Below are 22,574 nucleotides of genomic sequence, written 5' to 3' on the forward strand. Positions count from 1 at the left end.
AGTTCCCCCCCCTGTACTGCGCAGGCTCCGACCCCGACTACTGTCAGCCGCCGGAGATAGCCGAAGCTCAAACGCTTCAATCAGCTGTACACGCCGCCTGCGCTCTGGGTCCAGGTTCCTTCCCCACCATCCAAGTGGACCTAGAGGGGGAATCTAAAAGAGCCGAGCGAAGCGAGGCCGTGCCCGAAGCGTGGCGAGGGGCCCTCTTACAGGCGCCGTGTACAGCTGATTTTCATCTATTCCGCTTCGGCTATTTCCGCCGGGGGGAACTTAGCCGCCGAGCGGAACTTTCTTGGCAGAACACCGGCTCTTGAAAAACAAGAGGAAACAGCTACGCTGACATACTATAGGAATCCCTGGAGATTCGTATGAACCATATGTACAGCATATACCTATACAATATAACTTTATCTAACATCTAAAACAAATAATGTTACATAAATCAGTATGCATATTATATTCGATGAAAGACCCTTGTTCTTACTTATTAATATCTTAATCAAGAAATATTACAGTATAAAGAACTTATATTCTCATATAAATAAATATATATATATATATATATATATATATAAAAAATATATATATATATATATAAAATATATATATATATATATATATATATATATATATACCAAACCAGGGGCGTAACTAGAAATCACAGGGCCCCATAGCAAAATGTTGTATGGGCCCCCCCCCCCCCCCCCCTGCAAACCGCCCCCTCCACAAAAAAAAGAACTAATGCCATTGAACAACAGATTACCGCACCCTTGTGGCACAGTACCCAGGCAATAGCTTATATTAATTTTGAACAACAAAGTATGCAGTATACTGTATGCAGCCCCTAAAGGACACACATTGCTGACCTCCAGCCTTCTAACCAATTTCTGTTCTGTTATATAAAATGAAATAGTTCAACTCACCATAATGCAGAATCAGTGGGAGCCCTGAGCGTGTCACTTGCCACCGTCGCCTGCCACCAGATGCAACTTGTCACGGAATGTCACTTGCCACATCACCCGCCACACGTTGCGGATTGTCCACTTGCCACGTCGCCTGCTACCAGATGCAGATTGTCACTTGTCACACATTGCAGAATGTCACCTGCCACATGTTGCCGATTGTCCACTTGCCACGTCCCAGATTGTCACTTGCCACGTCACCTGCCACACATTACTGATTGTCACTTGCCACGTCCCAGATTGTCACTTGCCACACATTAGATTGTCACTTGCCACGTCACCTGCCACACATTACGGATTGTCACTTGCCACTTTCCGGATTGTCACTTGCCACACATTACGGATTGTCACTTGCCACGTCGCCTGCCACATGTTACAGATTGTCACTTGCCACGTCACCTGCCATACATTACAGATTGTCACTTGCCACGTCACCTGCCACACATTACGGATTGTCACTTGTCACGTCCCAGATTGTCACTTGCCACACATTACGGATCGTCACTTGCTGCCACGTCCCGGATTGTCACTTGCCACTTCACCTGTCACACATTACGGATTGTCACTTGCTGTGTCACTTTCATGCTGTGTCCCAGAGTCAGGCAGCAGAGAGATAAGGTCATCTCTCTGCTTCCCGAGGCTGCCTGCACAGTGAGGGGGGAACTGCACTGCAGGGATGCAGGGAGGGCGCCGGGCGGTGAGAGATGATGTCATCTCTATGCACCCCCGGCTGCCAGCTCCCTGATTGACCAGCCCGCTCACACACGAGCCGAGCCGCCCAGCTGACTCACCGCCTGACAGCCCTTGGAGCCGCCCGCGCTCTCACCGCGGACCCGCGGAGCCGCCCGCTCTCACCCGCGGGCCCGCAAAGCCACCCGCTGTCACCCGGGGAGCCGCCTGTCCTCACCGGGCCCCTAACGGCTGCGGGCCCCATAGCGGCCGCGTGTGTCGCTATGGCGGTAGTTCCGCCACTGTACCAAACTCTATGCATCTTCAAGAAAAGTGTAACCTTATCTAATTACGATGGGAGGATGGTAAGAAACCAATTGACTCCAGGAATAATTGGTGATAGATCCCCGGATGGATTCACCTTTTTCTTCTTTCCTGACTTTTTTTTTTTCACGGTCGGTCCTGTGACCGGTCCCCCCCCTTCGCCTTTCCTTACCTATGTTCAATAAACTACCAGTAGTGGGGAGTTGTATCCCCCATAAATGACTAAAATGTTGTATGACAATGGAGAGAGCATTAGAATCTTATAACATAAGCTAAAAGTTCTATTATTTTGAAGATCACTTCATAGAGGTTACACATTTTTGATGTAGCTATTCATCATATGTTTGATCTCCCTAATTATAGGGGACACCATGGTCGGTTCATCCTACTTGCTATGGCCCTTTTAGGTTCCCCCTTGTATTTTTATTTATTTATGTTGTTGAATGTACAGAGCTTAGCAAGTATTGTTCGCTGCTCTGCTTTGTAATGTTTCTTCATTATTCTTCAAAAAAGTTCAATAAAAACAATTGAAACAGAAACCAAACTTTACTTTACTGTTATGTCATCCTGAGAAAACAAGTAGCAATAGTGATAACATGATCAAAAAAATAAAAATAAATCACTTATTAATTTATCCCTTAGGGAATTCATACTCTGCTCCTGAGATTATAGTCCAATTAACCATTGCCGACCAGTCGCCGTCATTATACTGCAGCAGGTCGGCACGATACCGCGAGCCGTCGTAGGTGTACATCGGCTCCTTTAAGCGGGATAGCAGTAGAAGAATACATATCGGCGTAAACTTAGGAAAAAATTAGCTTTTTTAAAAAAAAAAAAATTTGAGGATATTTATTATAGCAAAAAGTACAAAATATTGTGTTTTTTTCAAAATTGTCGCTCTTTTTTTGTTTATAGCACAAAAAATAAAAACCGCAGAGATGATCAAATATCACCAAAAGAAAGCTCTATTTGTGGGAAAAAAGGACATCAATTTTGTTTGAGTACAGCATCGCACGACCGCGCAATTGTCAGTTAAAGTGAAGCAGTGCCGTATCGCAACAAATGGCCGGGTCATTGAGCAGCCAAATCTTCCGGAGCTGAAGTGATTAAACATTGATTTGGTTATTAATCTGCTAAAAGACTTGGATAACAGACAAACTCATATAGATAATGCATTTTAAATTCATGATTACATTCCAGTGAACACCATCAAGTGTGGTTAAACATTATAGATAACAGCACTGCTAGCTCTTGTTTTGTCAGTGAGTTGTGCTGAATGGAGAAAAAAAATCCAAAACAAAACGGTTAATTTCTCTTGATTTGATAACACGATCAAAGTTCGGAACAAAGGCCTGTTGACATTCTGTGTTTTCACAGTGTTGGCTGGTGGATTGTGAGGACTGAGGGACTCCTGCAAGAATGGCAGATCTGGAAGACAGCAAAGAGGAGCAGGTGGAGAGGAAGGGGGTAAGTACACCCCACATTATTCTAACTGAAAAAAATTAAATACGGCATTAAAAATACCTAAAAAATAATAATAACGTAGTAAACAATAAATCATATAAAGCAAAGCATAAAAAAAGTGTTCTTTTAAAAGGAAATACTAATTGGTTTTGTTCAGCAACACAATGAGAAAAATACTAACTGAATGCAAAGAGGAACTCTTTGAGAAAAAAAAAATGCTGATTGTTTGTTCTAAATAGTAATGTTTTATTTTTTCTATTCAGCCACTTTTCTATTCACAAAGCTCAGTATGAATTCACATGCCATTTTTAGAGAAAACCTAGATATACTTGTACATGTAATGCAAATTATATATACCCAAACAGTTTCTGTGCTTATAAGATCACAAATCCAAGTTGAAACAAAGTACAGCACAACATACATAAAAAATGTGCTTATCAACTGCATTGAAACACAGTTTATATCTTGCAAAACAAACAAAAAAAAAGATCTGTGCCAAAAATTATTTAAAATAAGCAAAAAAATGTCCATGTGAGAATACATCCAGTGATGAATGAATAATTCCCTTCTGTAGTAATGCATCTTCAACCAACACCTCTGTGGAGATGTATCCTAAATGAACTTGCCAGACTGCTAGACCTACAATGATCAGCAGTCTTATCACACTTAATATCAAACTTCTTGCTCCAAAAGTAATCCACAAATCAGTGTAGGGCAACATGACTCATAAAAGGAGTAGAGGTATCTCCCGTATCCCGTATCATATTCCGTGTAGCAAATAAATATTTATTAGAGCCCAACTCCCCGAAAAGTAAAAGTCCTCCCTTGCAGTGGTGCACATTATGAGAGACTCGCCTCTCTGTTCAAAGTGGCCTTAAGGTGTCTTTTGCCACTTCATCCGCAGACACTGTGCCCCTCCTTTTCGGCCATTGTGCATGCGCACAGGAGTAACATTATCCGAACAACCGGCTACATTTTCGTAGTCTTCCTGATATTGGAAATCAATCGGTAGTGTACACTGCACTGCAAATGTGTCACAGGCAATGTTCATAAATTAAACAATTCCTAGGAGTAAGAGGAAATGTTTTTTTTTTTTTTGTTGGCTAAAGAGACAAACAAATTCTCTTCTGCCGAAAAAACTCTATCTCCTAACCAATCTTATTGTAAGATTGGGGTGATTAAACACAAATGGTAGGTGCGTTTACAATAAGTTGCGCCAGTCCAAAACTGTATTTTAAGGGCATGGCAGCCCACTTTTATTTAAAAGTAAGTCAAAGTTCATACACGTACAGTATATCTTCCCACTCAGGGGGTTATAACCATCACTGCAAAATATAACCTTCAGCCTGCAGGCTCTCTTGTGGCAGCTTCACTGCTCCGAGTACCTCTGCAGGGTCTTCCTGACCATCACACACCTCTTGGTCTTTCTGACCATCAAACACATCCCAATGGTATGCGCAGATGCTTCACTTTAGCTCTGCATCTTTTCCTTGCAGCTCCCCAGCTATGCTTGTCCCACATGAACATTCCTCTCTGGTTTTGGCTTTCCTCTGTCTCAACCTGACCTTGACGGTAGCATCTCACATGGTTTCCTTCACATACTCTGACCTCCCGCAGGAGGGTGGGCTCCTGAGCTCTAACTCTGACTCTCTTATAAAGCCAGCACACACCTGTATAATCAGTGTGCATGCTTCTTTCAAAATCTGGCGTAAACCACCACCCTACCAAGTAGCACGGGGTCCCCCTGCTACATTATGTAATGTTCTACTCTAAAATATGAGCTGATGACCCCCAGATCCAAGCACTATCTATGTGAAGTAGTACATACACAGATCACCAGTTGGAATAATTTTCCTGATAGTGACCAAAATAAGTGCAATGCTTCAGAAGCTCACAGGGCCGCTACATGAAGACATACAGTATGTGATAAGTATGGAAAACTTCTTCATCAAACAGAAAATTTACCCCTACTATAAAAATGACAACAAAAGCACCTTTAGAAATGTTTACTTCTGGCAATCTATAAACAGACATCAAGGTGATTTTCAGAAACAGTTTATTGTACAGTTATTCTAATAATGCAATTTAAATAATATAAAAAAATTACCCAATATCTATTAAAGGTAACAATCTGCTGCTCCTTCTTTTTTTAGCGACTGACAGCAACACTCCTCTTGGTGACTCTGGTGGCGACCATCGGGTCATCATTTCAGTATGGGTACAATGTGGCCTCTGTAAATTCTCCAACCCCTGTGAGTACTTAAGAACTTCATTAAAAGCTATTTATATGTAGAATGGTGGCATAACAGAACCACATTAAAACTGTAGATAAAGCATCTTATATGTGGAAGAAAGTTAAAGCGGTAGTAAAGTATTTTCGATAAGGGAAAACAATGGGCCCCCCTGCAGGTTTAGGTCATAATGTACTATTATGCACTGCGTATTAGTACATTATGACAGACTTACCTAAAAAACTGAGCCCTCCAGCTCGGCACTGTTACGGCTCTACCTGGTCCCGGACTTTGATCTTCTCCCAGTCTTCCTTTCAGTTTTTGTATCTTCAGCAGCTTGAATGGCCAGGCCGAGATGACATCACTCCCGCGCATGAATAGCGGACCGTAAATGTGGTCTGAGCTATGCATGTGCGGCTCAGGTCACATTACTTGCTCACAGGCAGGGTAGGGGCAGAAGGTCTCCTCTGTCATTTATGACAGAAGAGACCTCTAGAGTCCCTTCTGTTATGAAAACCCTGCCTGTTGTCCCGATACCACTTTTTTAATACTGAGAACAAGTACCAATACTCACCGATAACGATTACCGATACTTTTTTTTTTGTAAGTAGCTTTTTATTTTTATTTTTTTTTTAAATTTCATTTTTAACATTTTTTTTATTTTATATATATATATATATATATATATATATATATATATATATATATATAATTTTTTTTTATTTTTTATTTGTTTACAATGCTTTCTTTCTTTGGAGGGGGGCAGTGGACAGTCAGTGTTTATTTGATTTTATTTTTTATTATTTTTACAATTTCACTTTAGAATATTTATTTATTACAATGTTTCTTTTTTTTTATTAGGGGGGCTTTGATGAGATAGCGGGGCCTGACATCTCCCCTTGGAAAGGGGCATGGAAAGGGACTGAGGATAGAGATTACCCAGTACCTTTCTCAGCAGCCTCAGCTACACTGGAGATGAATGGACAGGAAACAGCGGCTCCTCTCTCCATTCATAAACTGTAGCATCGGAGGGGGACCAGAGGAGGAGCACACGTAGGGGGAGCAGAGGAGGAGGGGGGACCGGAGATGAACACGGAGGAACGCACAGAAGGGGAACGGGGGGGGGGGGACGGAGATGAACATGGAGGAGCGCACGGAGTGTGAGCGGAGGAGGAGGGGGGACCGTAGATGAACACGGAGGAATGCACAGAAGTGGGGCGGAGGGGGGACCGGGGATGAACACGGAGGAGCGCATGGAGGGGGAGCGGAGAAGGAGGGGGGACCGGAGATGAACACGGAGGAGTGCATGGAGGGGAGCGGAGGGGGAGGGGGGGCTGGAGATTAACACGGAGGAACACACAGAACATAGTTGCCAACATTGTAAAAAAAAAATGTGGGACACTTTTGTGGCTGTAGGCGGAGCCGTACAATAATTAGGGGGCGGGGCATTCGTGTGTAGGCGTGGCTTAGTAAAACACAGTAAGTGCGGCGCGCCGCGGTGAAAAATGGGCGTGGTTTACGCGACATAGTGGGCGTGGCTTAAATGGGCGTGGCTCAAGAGGGTGTGGTTAGAGTCTGAGATGAATGAGGGATGGAGAGGGAAAGGGGGAGAGGGAAAGGGGGAGAGGGAAAGGGGGAGAGGGGGAGAGGGAGAGGGGGAGAGGGAAAGGGGGAGAGGGAAGGGGGAGAGAGGGAAAGGGGGAGAGGGGGAGAGGGAGAGGGGGAGAGGGAAAGGGGGAGAGGGAAAGGGGGAGAGGGGGAGAGGGAAATGACGGGACAGCAGCCCCAGATCCTACACAATAAAAATATGTGTATTCTAGAAAGTTTAACAATCAGCAGATAAAGATACTCCAAACACCTGGTGTTAGCACTTCAATCATCCCGGCACCATGACTGTTATTGTGTCAGGATGAATGAAGTGCAGTATTTCTATTATTACATTGTAATATAAAATTAAATCATTCAACTCACCATAATGCAGAATCAGTGGGAGCCCTGAGCGTGTCACTAGCCACGTCGCCTGCCCCCGGCAGAGTCCGTCCTCACATCAGGTGTCCCCGGCAGAGCCCCCCCTCGCATCAGGTGTCCCCGGCAGAGCCCCCCCTCGCATCAGGTGTCCCCGGCAGAGCCCCCCCCTCGCATCAGGTGTCCCCGGCAGAGCCCCCCCTCACATCAGGTGTCCCTGGCGGAGCCCCCCCTCACATCAGGTGTCCCTGGCGGAGCTCCCCCTCACATCAGGTGTCCCTGGCGGAGATCCCCCTCACATCAGGTGTCCCTGGCGGAGCCCCCCCTCACATCAGCTGTCCCTGGCGGAGCCCCCCTCACATCAGGTGTCCCTGGCGGAGCCCCCCTCACATCAGGTGTCCCTGGCGGAGCCCCCCCTCACATCAGGTGTCCCCCAGTGGAGCCCCCCCTCACATCAGGTGTCCCTGGCGGAGCTCCCCCTCACATCAGGTGTCCCCGACGGAGCCCCCCCTCGCATCAGGTGTCCCCGACGGAGCCCCCCCTCGCATCAGGTGTCCCCGGCGGAGCCCCCCCTCACATCAGGTGTCCCCCAGTGGAGCCCCCCCTCACATCAGGTGTCCCTGGCGGAGCTCCCCCTCACATCAGGTGTCCCTGGCGGAGCCCCCTTCACATCAGGTGTCCCTGGCGGAGCCCCCCCTCACATCAGGTGTCCCTGGCGGAGCTCCCCCTCACATCAGGTGTCCCTGGCGGAGCCCCCCCTCACATCAGGTGTCCCTGGCGGAGCCCCCCCTCACATCAGGTGTCCCTGGCGGAGCTCCCCCTCACATCAGGTGTCCCTGGCGGAGATCCCCCTCACATCAGGTGTCCCTGGCGGAGCCCCCCTCACATCAGCTGTCCCTGGCGGAGCCCCCCTCACATCAGGTGTCCCTTGCGGAGCCCCCCTCACATCAGGTGTCCCTGGCGGAGCCCCCCCTCACATCAGGTGTCCCTGGCGGAGCCCCCCCTCACATCAGGTGTCCCTGGCGGAGCCCCCCCTCACATCAGGTGTCCCTGGCGGAGCCCCCCCTCACATCAGGTGTCCCTGGCGGAGCCCCCCTCACATCAAGAGTCCCCCAGTGGAGCCCCCCCTCACATCAGGTGTCCCCGGCAGAGCCCCCCCTCACATCAGGAGTCCCCGGCAGAGCCCCCCTCACATCAGGAGTCCCCCAGTGGAGCCCCCCCTCACATCAGGTGTCCCTGGCGGAGCTCCCCCTCACATCAGGTGTCCCCGACGGAGCCCCCCCTCACATCAGGTGTCCCCCAGTGGAGCCCCCCCTCACATCAGGTGTCCCCCAGTGGAGCCCCCCCTACAAATTCCCACAGCGGCGTGCGCCCCCCCTCCCCTACCTCAGAGTCCGCCGGTCTTTTCGAATTCTGCATGGATGGCAAAACCCCCGCCCCTTTCCCTGGCAGCGGGGCGGGGGTAGGCGGAGTGAGGCGGGGCGGAGGGTGGGCGGAGGGTGGGCGGAGTGAGGCGGGGCGGGGCGGATCGGAGGGTGGGCGGAGTGAGGCGGGGCGGAGGGTGGGCGGCGTCGGAGGAGCTCCGTCTAGCCCCCCCCCCAGCCGTCTTCAAGCTTCTTCAAGATGGCGGCCGGCAGAGACAATGTCTCCACCGGCCGCAGACCTCTAGCGGCGGCGGCGGGCGGCGGCGGCAAAAATCAAAAACCGGATTTTTCGGGACATTTACCGGGACACAAAAAATTCGTGAATGGAGTGTAAGTCCCGGGAATGTCCCGGGAAATCCGGGACAGTTGGCAACTATGACAGAAGGGAAACGGAGGGGGGGGGGACCGGAGATGAACATGAAGGAGCACACGGAGGGAGAGCCGAGGAGGAGGGGGGACCGGAGGAGCCCACAAAGGAACACAGAGGTGGACTCATAGGGGAGCTGGAGGAGAATACATGAGACACTCAGGAACAATCGGTGCAGCGGCAGGGGAAGTTATAATCACCAATCTTTCTGTGTGCTTCTCCTCCTCTCCCCTCCATGGCTTTCAGCTGCTTTATTGAAAGCCACACAGAGAGATCAGTGATTATAACTTCCCCGCCGCAGCACCGTTTATTCCTGAGTGTCCAGGTATCGGGTGAAGCATCTGCATCCCAAATACTCCTGCAAATACTCGGTATCGGGACCGATACTAGTACTTGTTAGGGATGAGCCGAACACCCCCCGGCTCGGTTCGCACCAGAACTTGCGAACAGGCAAAAAAAAAAGTGCTAATTTTAAAGGCTTATATGCATGTTATTGCCATAAAAAGTGTTTGGGGACCCGGGTACTGCTCCAGGGGATATGTATCAGTGCAAAAAAAAGTTTTTAAAAAGGCCGTTTTTTCAGGAGCAGTGATTTTAAGAATGCTTAAAGTGAAACAATAAAAATGAAATATTCCTTTAAATATTGTGCCTGGGGGTCCCCTTAGTCTGCCTGTAAAGTAGCACATTTTTTCCCATGTTTAGAAAAGTACTGCAGCAAAATTACATTTCTAAAAAAAAAAATTCATTTAAAATTGCTCACATTGGTTGTAATGTATTGCCAGATCCCAGCAACATACATAAAAAAATCATTTAAAAAAACAGCGTGGGTTCCCCCCCCAGTCCACACCAGGCCCTTTGGGTCTGGTATGAATATTAAGGTGAACTCCACGCCAATTTAAAAAAAAATGGTGTGAGGGTCCCCCCCCAAAATCCATACCAGGCCCAAAGGACCTGGTATGGACAGGGGGGAACCCATGCCGTTTTTTCCTTAATTCTGTCATAGGGCTCCCCTTAACCACTTCAATACACTATATTATATATTGTACACTGTACTATATACCTTGTACTGTATTATATATACTACACTGAGGGTACTATATACTCTGAACTGCAGTATATTCACTATACGGACTGCACTATATACGCTGCTGAAAAATTCGGCCTTAGGTGTTGGTGGTGGCAGAACGAGGTAACCCCTCACAGTTAATCTTGTTGGGCGCAGGAATTTACCTAATGGGGAACCTATTTAGATTGCCCTGTGTGTCCCCAAGGAAAGACATTTGTAAAGTTTTACCCTCACTTCCTGTTTGGCTATGTGACAGGAAGTGAATACATTTGAAGGAGAAAGTGGCAAAATTTGGTAGGTGTCTTCACCCTATCAGGGGTGCAGACATCCCCAAAAACTGACAAGACTTCTAATCCCTCTGCACTCTATCCCCAGGCAAAAATAAGAAAGGATTTTATTGCCTTTCACTATAAACATTTGTTAGTCCAGTCCTGGAAATCTGCATCTGCTTTACCAATAATTTACATCCAAATATGGATTCCTGCAGCTAAATGCACCAAATGCATCTATATGCGCGAGTGCTGTATGCTGTGTGCGCAGAGGAAGCAGCAGACAGCACACAGGAATGACATCACGCCCCTACAGGAAGTTGCTTGTACTGCTGCTAATTTCTTCCCACCACTATGCCCCACTCACTGTTCTCTGAGAAAGAGATGATCCTTATTTGCAAATTAATAAAATCATTTTATTTTTTTAACATGGGGTGGTGTTTGTGTGGGTCCCTAACACACATTCAGATATATTAGGGTCAATTTGGACAGGATCTGATTTACCTACCCGCATGTTTTTAGAGTGTGAGAGGAAGCTGGAGTATTTGGAGGAAGCCCACGCAGGCACAGGGAGGGAGCAAACTCCAGGCAGATGGTGTTGTGGGTGGGATTTGAACCAGTGACCCTTTTTGCTGCTAGCTGGAAAGGCTAACCTCTACACTACTGTGCTGCCCAAATATATATCTAGAGCCGTAGTTTGAAAATTCCTGATCACTCTAGCACGTCTTCAAAAAAGGTGGGTTCTCACGTGCCTTGTGTAGTTCCCAAGAAACATCAATAGGAAAATACAAGTGGGTCATGGCACATCTACATTCCAAATTTGGCACTTAAGATGGTCATGCACTATGCAATCTGATTGGCCAATCTCTGTACAACTCGATATTTCAGAAAAATAGGTAATAGGAAGACACACTTGAACAATTAATTCAAATTATAGGAAATCAAACAGGCTCTTGCACTAAATCTAATTTTTGAAGATCTAACTGATTGCAGTGTATGGTCACCTTTACAGATCAAGATCCGAAAATATTAATTTATTGGGTTTAGAAACACTTCTCTGTTCTTTGTAATGTATTGAAAGATTTGGGTACAAATAGAAAAAACACATTTCAAAGATATATTAGAAGTAATAGGAATGAGATTAGCAGTGCCGATCCTGACCTCCCTGGGGCCCTAAGCAAAATTCTGCTAAGGGGCCCTCTACCTGACTCGTGATGCCGTGATCCCAGAGAGCCTCCCCTTACATCAGGATCCCCAGAGAGCCTCCCCTTACATCAGGGTTTCCAGAGAGCCCCCCTTAAATCAGTGTCCTCAGAGAGTCTCCCCCTACATCAGGGTCCCCAGAGAGCCTCCCCCTACATTAGGGTCCCCAGAGAGCCTCCCCTTATATCAGGGTCCCCAGAGAGCCTCCCCTTACATCAGGGTCCCCAGAAAGCCCCTCCTTACATCAGGGTCCCCAGAGAGCCCCCCTTACATCAGTGTCCTCAGAGAGCCCCTCCTTACATCAGGGTCCCAAGAGAGCCTCCCTACTTACTGCAGGGTCCCCAGAGAGTCTCCCCCTACATCAGGGTCCCCAGAGAGCCTCCCCTTACATCAGGGTCCCCAGAGAGCCTCTACTTACACCAGGGTCCCCAGAGAGCCTCTCTACTTACACCAGGGTCCCCAGAGAGCCTCCCTACTTACACCAGGGTCCCCAGAGAGCCCCTCCTTACATCAGGGTCCTCAGAGAGCCCCCCCTTACACCAGGGTCCCCAGAGAGAGCCTTCCTACTTACTGCAGGGTCCCCAGAGAGTCTCCCCCTACATCAGGGTCCCCAGAGAGCCTCCCCTTACATCAGGGTCCCCAGAGAGCCTCTACTTACACCAGGGTCCCCAGAGAGCCTCTCTACTTACACCAGGGTCCCGAGAGAGCCTCCCTACTTACACCAGGGTCCCCAGAGAGCCCCTCCTTACATCAGGGTCCTCAGAGAGCCCCCCCTTACACCAGGGTCCCCAGAGAGCCCCCCTTACACCAGGGTCCCAAGAGAGCCTCCCCTTACACAGGGTCCCCAGAGAGCCCCCCTCTTACATTAGTGTCCCCAGAGGGCCCCCTCTTACATCAGTGTCCCCAGAGGGTCCCCACTTACATCATTGTTCCCAGAGGGCACCGTCGTTATATTAGTGTCCCCAGAGAGCCCCCCCTCTTACATTAGTGTCCCCAGAAGCCCCCCTCTTACATCAGTGTCCCCAGAGGGCCCCGTCCTTACATTAGTGTCCCCAGAAAGCCCCCCCTCTTACATCAGGGTCCCAAAACAGCTGACTCCCCCCCTTGCATAGGTTCCCCTGTACCTGGCTGATGGAGGTGGGAGGCGGAGATTGGCAGTTCTATGGTGTCCACAGGCAGGGGGATCTCCCTGGGGCTAGTAGTTGTATCTCTGAACGTATACAGCAGAGGGGGGAGGGGCCTCTGACCCGGGCATCAGCAACAGTGTTCAAGCAGAGTGAAAGTGAAACTGATACCTGCCTGAGTCAGAGGCCCCTCCCTTCTCCTCTCCACTGTATACACCGACACTTGAGAGAGTACTACAAGCCCCAGGGAGATCCCGCCGCCCACACAGGCACCATAGAGCGGCCAATTGCCCCTTCCACCTCTCCCCACTGCAGGGCCATCTTATAAGCCCCTCGGGCAATACAGTGCACTGGGTCCCTGTCTATACTACACTATATCCACTGACCACTACACTACACACCACAGTGACCACTACACTACACACCACACTAACCTACCTGATTCCTATACTGACCGCTACACTACACACTGACCACTACACACCACACCATCCTAATTGATTTCTATACTGACCACTACTACACAAACTACACTATCCACTGACCACTACACTACTACACAATACACTACCCAAAGACCACCACACAATACACTACATACTGACTGCTACACAATACTTTACCCACAGACCAATACACCACACACACACACACACACACATACACAATACACTATACACCACACACACACACACACACACACACACAATACACTATACTATACACTACAGACAATACACTATACACCACACACACACACTACACACTACACACACACACACACACACACACAATACACTATACACTACACACACACACAATACACTATACACACACAAACAATGCACTATACACTACACACACACACACAATACACTATGCACTATACACACAAACAATACACTATACACTACACACACACACAATACACAATACACTATACACTACATACACACACACAATACACTATACACTACACATTACACTATACACTGACTTTATGGCTGCTCCCTCTCCCCAGACCATATCTACTCCCCCCCGGGCCAGCAATAAAATTCAGGTGTGAGTCTCTTACCTTTTTTCTTTCATGATCTGCTCTGCCTCTGCGCCGCCGCCTGTCACACTGCCAGACTGCCTGCCCCGGCCGGGACATGATCGGTGACCCGGAGAGGAGGAGAAGAAGACATCAGGCACAGACTGCATGCCCCGGCGGGGACATGATCGGTGACCCGGAGAGGAGGAGGAGAAGACAGCGGCCACAGCTCACAGTGAAGGCCAGCCCCGCTCTCCCGTGATTGAGGACAGGCCAGCCCCATGACCCCTTTCGCCCAATCACAGGGTGCTAGGGGCTGGCCTGAGACTGGACATGGCAGCCGGAGCGCGGGGTCACAGAAAATTGGAGCGAGGGTAACACATAGATGCTTAGCTGGGGTCGCTGTGCCCAATGGAAAAGACAGCCCTGCCCCACTGCACTCTAAACGGCCAACCAGAGTTGCAGGGGGGGATGCTGGGTCTTGGGGGGCCCCCCCACAGTGGTATAACGGAAGGGCCCAGTCGCAAATGCGACTGCAGCGACCCCTAAAGTTCCGCCACTGGATGTTGTAAACATTAATTGATGCGCTATGACACGAGGTGGAGGCGGGGCCTCGAGTAATTTGCAGAGCCCTACGCAGCTTGCGTAGTGAGCGTATAGGGCGGATCGGCTTTGGAGATTAGCATCAAAAGGGTTAATTCACTGAGAACGCCTACTAATTGCCTAACAAGACACATCCAATGAGATGAAATTAACCAATTGAATTGGGCGTGCGCTATTATCAATGAGAAAACTGAAGTTACCCTAGCACCAGTTGCAGTTTACATATTTATTATTGTCTGCATGCGCCGGTTCGCACGTTCAATCAATTACTTTTCTGGTGCACCAATTAAGGTGTGAACCCGCGCAGCGCATTTGTCTTAGTAAATCACCCCCATAGTACGTTAGCTGTTATCCAGTTACAAGAAATTAAATGTTAAAGGAAAACCTGTGCTGAGAAAAATATCTAGGGTGTTATTCCTAAAATGCTGAGTTATGACTTCACTTGCTGCACATTTATTCTGAGTTTCTCAAACATTGAAGAAGGTGAGCATTACAATGGGACAACTAGCATTTTCAGATGAAGGTTACTAATGACAGCCTATATCATAGTCTTTGTATAATCTTCGTTCCATCAGCTCATCTTCATAAAAAAATACCTAGGTTTTAATTAGCTTGCACTTTCAATGCACTTGTAGTGCAGAGTGGATTTGCCTTTAGTAAATCAATCCCATAGAGTTGCTTCTACAGGCTAAAAGAAAAAAAAATGCCTGTATAAGCAGCATTTTGTATGGCCTGTGTTCATTAGGCCTAAGGCTCTGTACATTTTTTTAGATATGCTAATTCCAAGGCACTTGTCAGGGGTCAAAACTTATCTGGGAGTCTGAGAAGAGAAATTAAAAGTTTGCAGTAGTAGCCATTGAAAGCTGGAGTTCAGTACAACTGCTCTAGAGCCTTTTCTTTGAAAATTTCTAATGTCGTGGAACCTTTATAGGATTATACAGAACAATAACATCACCTAGTGGCCAATTTTTATAAAAACAGTCTTTGGGCCTATGGTTTATTTTAATACCTTCAAAGCAATATATCTTTCATTCATTTACAAATCATTGGCTGTTAGCATTCCTATAAATAATATAATTTCTTTCCCTGTAGTTCATGAAGACATTTTACAATGAAACATACAGCAGTCGCTATGGGTCTACCTATACTACAAGTTTACAGGATGTGCTTTGGTCTCTTACCGTGTCCTTATTCCCACTGGGTGGATTCATTGGCTCTTTATTGGTGGGGCCTCTAGTTAACAAAATTGGGAGGTAAGTGCAGAATTATGCTCTAAAGATATCTAGACACAAAACAGGACGATTGCCCAAATTGTGTTCACTTGTAAGCATTGATGAGCTTGGGCGTGTTCAGACTTGGATGAGAACCCATGCATACCTCCCAACATTTTGAGATGAGAATGAGGGACACCTACTAGCAAACGTATGTATACATAGGACACCCCCCTGCCACACCCCCTTAAAGGAGAATTAACCCCCCCAAAAAAGGTTCATTAAATCCACAAGGGCTTTTTTTACCACTACTATTCCCTTATACTGGCTTTTAAAGATTACAAATGCAGCAATTTAGAATTTGGATGAAAGATTTAGCACTGGGAAACACTTTTTGAAAGATAAAAAGTGCATTTTATATATAAATATATAGATCAGACCAAAATGAGGGGGAAAGAGGGACAGAGGGACATTGCTCCAAATCAGGGACAGTCCCTCGAAATCAGGCAGGAGCTATGCCATGTGTGTGATCCTGCCAAGAATCTGTCCCCTTTGCAGGCCAAACATACACAGCTGGGGCATTCCTCACCCCACAGCTATACATATATACTGTGATACCCCTTGTTTATGTGTGGCTACAGGCTGGGAATGTTCTGGCTGAGGATGATTGGCCTGTACATATGACAGCTTCCTGGTGGACTCACTCATGTTCAGATCGTAGTCCCAACACACCCAAGGACATCACCAATTGTAAGAGGTGTCCTTGTCTATTAAAATTTGCATCAGTATATGAGGGATTATTTAAAAAAGACAATGCAAGAAGGCACATGTAAATTGGAGGATACCAGTCAGCAGCCAATGAGATTTTAGGTTTTATCAGAGAATTTGAATGGAATATGTGCTGAAAGCCCTGGTAAGAGAGGTGTCTGCAGACAAAAGCAGAAAATATAAGAACGGAACTATGAGAATTGTTTATAAAATTTGAAAAGGTTAATTGCTTTGTATACACTTTGATGATACTTGGGGAGAATGTGCGGGCTAGTTTTGTTCTTCAATTGTTCAAAGTGTTAACTACGAAATGAAAGCCAATCATAAGAATTGAAGTGATCTGATTATTGTACATGGCAAAGACAATGTAAAACACCGTAAAACTGTCAAGAAAAAATTAGTGGTGTCTCTTTCATTAAAAATAATTGAGTAAGCATGGTGCAGAGGAAATACTCATGAAATTTACAAAATGCAATAGATTTTAATATACCGTGGGAATGAAAAGTCCTTCTGAACATTGTCTCTGGTTGTCTTAGGAAGGGAACCTTGCTGCTCAACAACATATTTTCCATTGTCCCTGCTATTTTAATGGGCACCAGCGTCCTAGCCAAATCTTTTGAGATCATCATTGCATGTCGTCTGATAATAGGAATCTGTGCAGGTAGGAAACCAACACTAGAGAACCATAAAGTATAAAATCGTGGTTACATTATAAGTTCTTTTGGGATGTAATAGTACAGAGAAAAAATAGGTGGTACCCAGGAATGACAGGATATTTCCTTATAAAGTTGCTTTCATTAAATCTATCAAAATACACCAATAATCTAGGTGTTAATGATATTACATGGAATTGTTATTTAACATGATCTTTTTCAAATATCTGATTGAGGAAATATACTTCTGCATGGTCTGACATGGGTATTAGACATGTGCAGAACGAAAAAGTGGTTACTTTAGTTTCCCATGGATTTGTTAAGTTAAAACTTTTTGTTTAGTTACATTCGTTATGTTAGAATGGTCCCTTTTCATAATTTGTTTCCTTTTCATTTCGTTTTATATGAATCAGATACAAAAATTAGTTAGGTACTACTTATAGTTATATAGTTACATAGTAGGTGAGGTTGAAAAAAGACACAAGTCCATCAAGTCCAACCTATGTGTGTGATTATATAAAGACAAAAATGTGTCTGCGCTAGATGGAAAATAATAATAATGAAAACTAATAATATTAAAAAAATATATATAAACATACAATAGTAAGTGCTAAGTGCAAAAAGTGAACATACATATAAATCAACGTGCTACAATAAATCAGAGATGGCTGATGGTGCATACATCCAAGGTGCAAGGTGCTATATTGAACACACAAACTAAGTGCCCAATCAGAAGAAAAACAATAACGTTCCTCATATGAATCTTTGAGGTTCAACCAGTGTAAATCCAAAATTACATAAAGTGCCCAAAAATAGTGTCCATAATCAGTGAAGCTCCTCCATCACGTTCTTCAAAAGTGCAGCACCATAAAACATGCCTTAGTGCCCTCCAGTGATCCCCATAAGCATATACGCTCACCTTCCAGCGTGTGACACAGTGTTTAAACTCTGTCAAAATGTGCCTTGGAGCCACTCCTGTGCTCAAATGGAATCAGCTGTAAGGTCTCCAATGCTCCCAATTATGATTTTATGCAAGAGAAAAGAAACTCCATAGCGCAATATAGTTTAACAATAAAGAATATTTATTAAAATGTATATAAAACTCACCCCTTGCTGGGGTACTCACATGCTACAGGTGCGTCAGTGCACCCTTCTATATAAGCATAGACCAGCCGATCGTAACGGTATGGCGTGCGGTGCGGTGTGTGCCTCCAAATCTCCTGCTCTCTCTCTCTGCTGACAGCTCCGTCCAGGCCCCTCCCCTACGCGTGTTCGGCACCGGGATCACGTGCCTTCATCAGGGGGATATCCCCCTGATGAAGGCACGTGATCCCGGTGCCGAACACGCGTAGGGGAGGGGCCTGGACGGAGCTGTCAGCAGAGAGAGAGAGCAGGAGATTTGGAGGCACACACCGCACCGCACGCCATACCGTTACGATCGGCTGGTCTATGCTTATATAGAAGGGTGCACTGACGCACCTGTAGCATGTGAGTACCCCAGCAAGGGGTGAGTTTTATATACATTTTAATAAATATTCTTTATTGTTAAACTATATTGCGCTATGGAGTTTCTTTTCTCTTGCATAAAATCATAATTGGGAGCATTGGAGACCTTACAGCTGATTCCATTTGAGCACAGGAGTGGCTCCAAGGCACATTTTGACAGAGTTTAAACACTGTGTCACACGCTGGAAGGTGAGCGTATATGCTTATGGGGATCACTGGAGGGCACTAAGGCATGTTTTATGGTGCTGCACTTTTGAAGAACGTGATGGAGGAGCTTCACTGATTATGGACACTATTTTTGGGCACTTTATGTAATTTTGGATTTACACTGGTTGAACCTCAAAGATTCATATGAGGAACGTTATTGTTTTTCTTCTGATTGGGCACTTAGTTTGTGTGTTCAATATAGCACCTTGCACCTTGGATGTATGCACCATCAGCCATCTCTGATTTATTGTAGCACGTTGATTTATATGTATGTTCACTTTTTGCACTTAGCACTTACTATTGTATGTTTATATATATTTTTTTAATATTATTAGTTTTCATTATTATTATTTTCCATCTAGCGCAGACACATTTTTGTCTTTATATCTCACTTACACGATTATGGAACGTGATTTAGTGTTTGCTGCTGATGTTGGCCTATGATTGATTTTATGTTTTGATTTTATAAGGCATTAACCCGTATGTGGCTCGCAAGGTGTTTTATTAATTATGTGTGTGATTATATGTCAGTATTACATTGTATACCCCTGTATGTTGTGGTCGTTCAGGTGCTTATCTAATAGTTTTTTGAAACTATCGATGCTCCTCGCTGAAATAACCGCCTGTGGAAGGGAATTCCACATCCTTGCCACTCTTACAGTAAAGAACCCTCTACGTAGTTTAAGGTTAAACCTCTTTTCTTCTCATTTTAAAGGGTGGCCACATGTCTTGTTAAACTCCCTTCCGCAAAAAAGTTTTATCCCTATTGAGGGGTCACCAGTACGGTATTTGTAAATTGAAATCATATCCCTTCTCAAGCGTCTCTTCTCCAGAGAGAATAAGTTCAACCTTTCTTCATAACTAATATCCTCCACACCCTTTAGCTTTGTTGCCCTTCTCTATACTTGCTCCATTTCCATTACATCCATCCTGAAAAGAAAAAAAAATGAAAAGAAAAAAAGGCGCCTCTAAGTGCAGAAGTAAAACTTTATATTCCCAAAAGGGTTAAAAACACTTACAAACGGGTGGATGTTTAGGAGCACATCATATTAGTAAAATGGCAGGTGGTCCAGCTTTCTGGTAGTCCCAAGAAGTCTCAGGGATATCCGGAGGTATAATTCTATGGTAGCATATTCTGAAGTGGCCGGCAGATGGAAGCCACAACTCTCCTGGATACTGGGAAGACAGCTAGGCTGTCTGAGACAGCATGGAAGCCGAATCCAGGAAGTGACGTCAACAGGAAGGGACCAATAACCAGCGTGGACAGCAAACCGGAAGTGATGCCATCAACATGCGACACGTTTCGGAACAGCTAATTGGTTCCTTCTTCAAGTAATGACTAAAGGTTACTAGAAGCAGAGCTTCTTATGGTCTGTGGGCGGGACTATGGGCGGACATGAGCAGGACAAAGGGAAGCACTGAGCTTATAAAATAACATAATGAAAATAAAGACAGCATACTGGGGACACAAAAAAGAAAAAACTGAAGACTGACATACAAGGCAAATTGATGCAAAGACATGATGAAAAACAGCAAGAGTGATGGGCAAGGCAATTAGCTAATATCACTGCAGTCAGATGGAGCATAGCAGCTTGATAGCGCGTCACTCGCTGTGTATGTATACATCAACAATAAACACTAAAATGGTGAACAATATACATCAATGGATCTATAGTATATTATATTGAATATTTATGATGAGGAAGGAAATCATTAAAATATATAAATATATATTCAACGGGGTATATTAAAAAGTTCTGAATGGGGAGCCATATATAAAGGCAAATTAAAATGCTGTATATACTATACACACACACATATATATATATATATATATATATATATATATATATATATATATACACACACAGGGCTTTTTTCTCAGAGAATAGGTGCAGGAACTCCCCCTTTCCACGTCACCCCTTGTCTCCACCCCTACCCACCTCCGAGCCCTATTCCTTGGTTCCACCCCTTACCCACCTCTCAGTACCGCCCCTTTTAAAGAATACATAACCACATATAATTTTGTGGTGCTCAGTAAGTTGTATGGAAATTGGTAATGATAGCAAGAAAAGCAGTAAAATAGATCCCCTGCAGCCAGTAACAATAGGGCCCCACACCAGCAACAATAGATCCCCTAACAACAATGGACCATAGGCAACAAAATTTCCCCTCTACTAACAATAGACTATTGGCAGCAACAACAGATCTCCCCGCAGCCAGCATCAAAAGACTCTCCGTCAGCCAATAACAATAGACCCCTCCCTCAACAGTAGATCTCTCCCAGCAACATCTAACCCCCCCAGCAATATAAGACCCACCCTCAGCAACAATAGGTTCCCCACCAGCAACATTAGATCTCCTCAGCAACAATAGACCCCCCCTGCAAAAATAGACCCCCTCCAACTAGAATAGATCCCCCAATCAATAGACCCGGCAGCACACCCCAGCTTTTCTTGCCATTACATACAGTCAGTGCTGGAGTTGCCGGAACTGCGTTCCCCCGCGTTCCTGCTGAAAAAAAGCCATATATATATATATATATATATATATATGCACATGCGTGACCATATGCACACAAACAAATAACAAATGCACATGGGCAAAAATCATGTACGCATACATACACTTCGCAAAAACTCATGGGATATTATTGTCCACTATGGGACATGTGGAATAAAATGATAAGCACTAATGGATATGAGCAGCGCTATATGATATATATGATAACATATGGGTATGTTACAGTCATTGTGAGGGGAAAAAAAAGGGGGGGGAACAATACTAGAGTAACACACTACTCTAGTATTGTTTCCCCCCCTTTTTTTTCTATACTAGTAATGGTGGCGATCGGTGACTTATAGTGGGACTGCCATATTGCAGCGGACACTAACTGACACTTTTTACACTTTGTGGCAACCAGTTCTAAACTATGCACTGTCACTGTACTAATGACACTGGCTGGGAAGGGGTTAAACAGCTAGGGCGATCAAAAGGTTAAATGTGTGTCTAGCCAGTGTTTGTGTACACTATGTGTGGTGCTTTTACTAAGAATGACACACAGAATGACACACAGAAATGCACAACATAACACTATAGGTAATGAAGATATTTTATCTGAACAATATAGCACTAATATGAAATGCTATTTTTGCAGTTTAGAAACTTATGCTAACAAGGTAAAATGCAAAAGGACACAATAACTAAGTTCAATTGCAATAGCCTATGGGAACAGGCAGCAAAGAGGCAGCGGACTGACACTTAATAAAACTATGTAAGGCCACTCCCCTCTATTTCCTCAGCCCACAGGAACCTAACATCAGACAACATCAAACACCAACATTAGCAAACTGTTGTGATTAAATTGGCTGGCTCCTTTAAGCAGAGTTCCAGAGGAAAAGAGCAGGTTCCCTTGTGTTAGACAACACTTAAACACTTGTGACACTAAGGAGAGGCTAAAAGGGGTTAATAGCAACCCTGCAGAATCCAACAAAATCTTCAGCTAGCATTTAAAGTGATGATATT

At 45.4% G+C, this 22,574-nt stretch overlaps 1 protein-coding gene across 1 annotated transcript in view; it reads left to right on the forward strand.

Annotated features, from left to right (window-relative positions):
* Nucleotides 1–22,574, forward strand: part of LOC141111061 (solute carrier family 2, facilitated glucose transporter member 5-like) — a 123,255-nt gene that overhangs the window by 43,062 nt on the left and 57,619 nt on the right. Inside the window, exons 2-5 of the mRNA XM_073603021.1 lie at nt 3,333–3,422; nt 5,573–5,671; nt 15,797–15,957; nt 17,220–17,344. Coding sequence (XP_073459122.1) covers nt 3,375–3,422; nt 5,573–5,671; nt 15,797–15,957; nt 17,220–17,344 — 433 coding nt within the window. The 5' untranslated portion in view covers nt 3,333–3,374. The remainder of the gene's footprint in view (nt 1–3,332; nt 3,423–5,572; nt 5,672–15,796; nt 15,958–17,219; nt 17,345–22,574) is intronic.

This window comes from Aquarana catesbeiana, linkage group LG10 (genome assembly GCF_042186555.1).
Source record: "Aquarana catesbeiana isolate 2022-GZ linkage group LG10, ASM4218655v1, whole genome shotgun sequence".
NCBI lineage: Eukaryota > Metazoa > Chordata > Amphibia > Anura > Ranidae > Aquarana > Aquarana catesbeiana.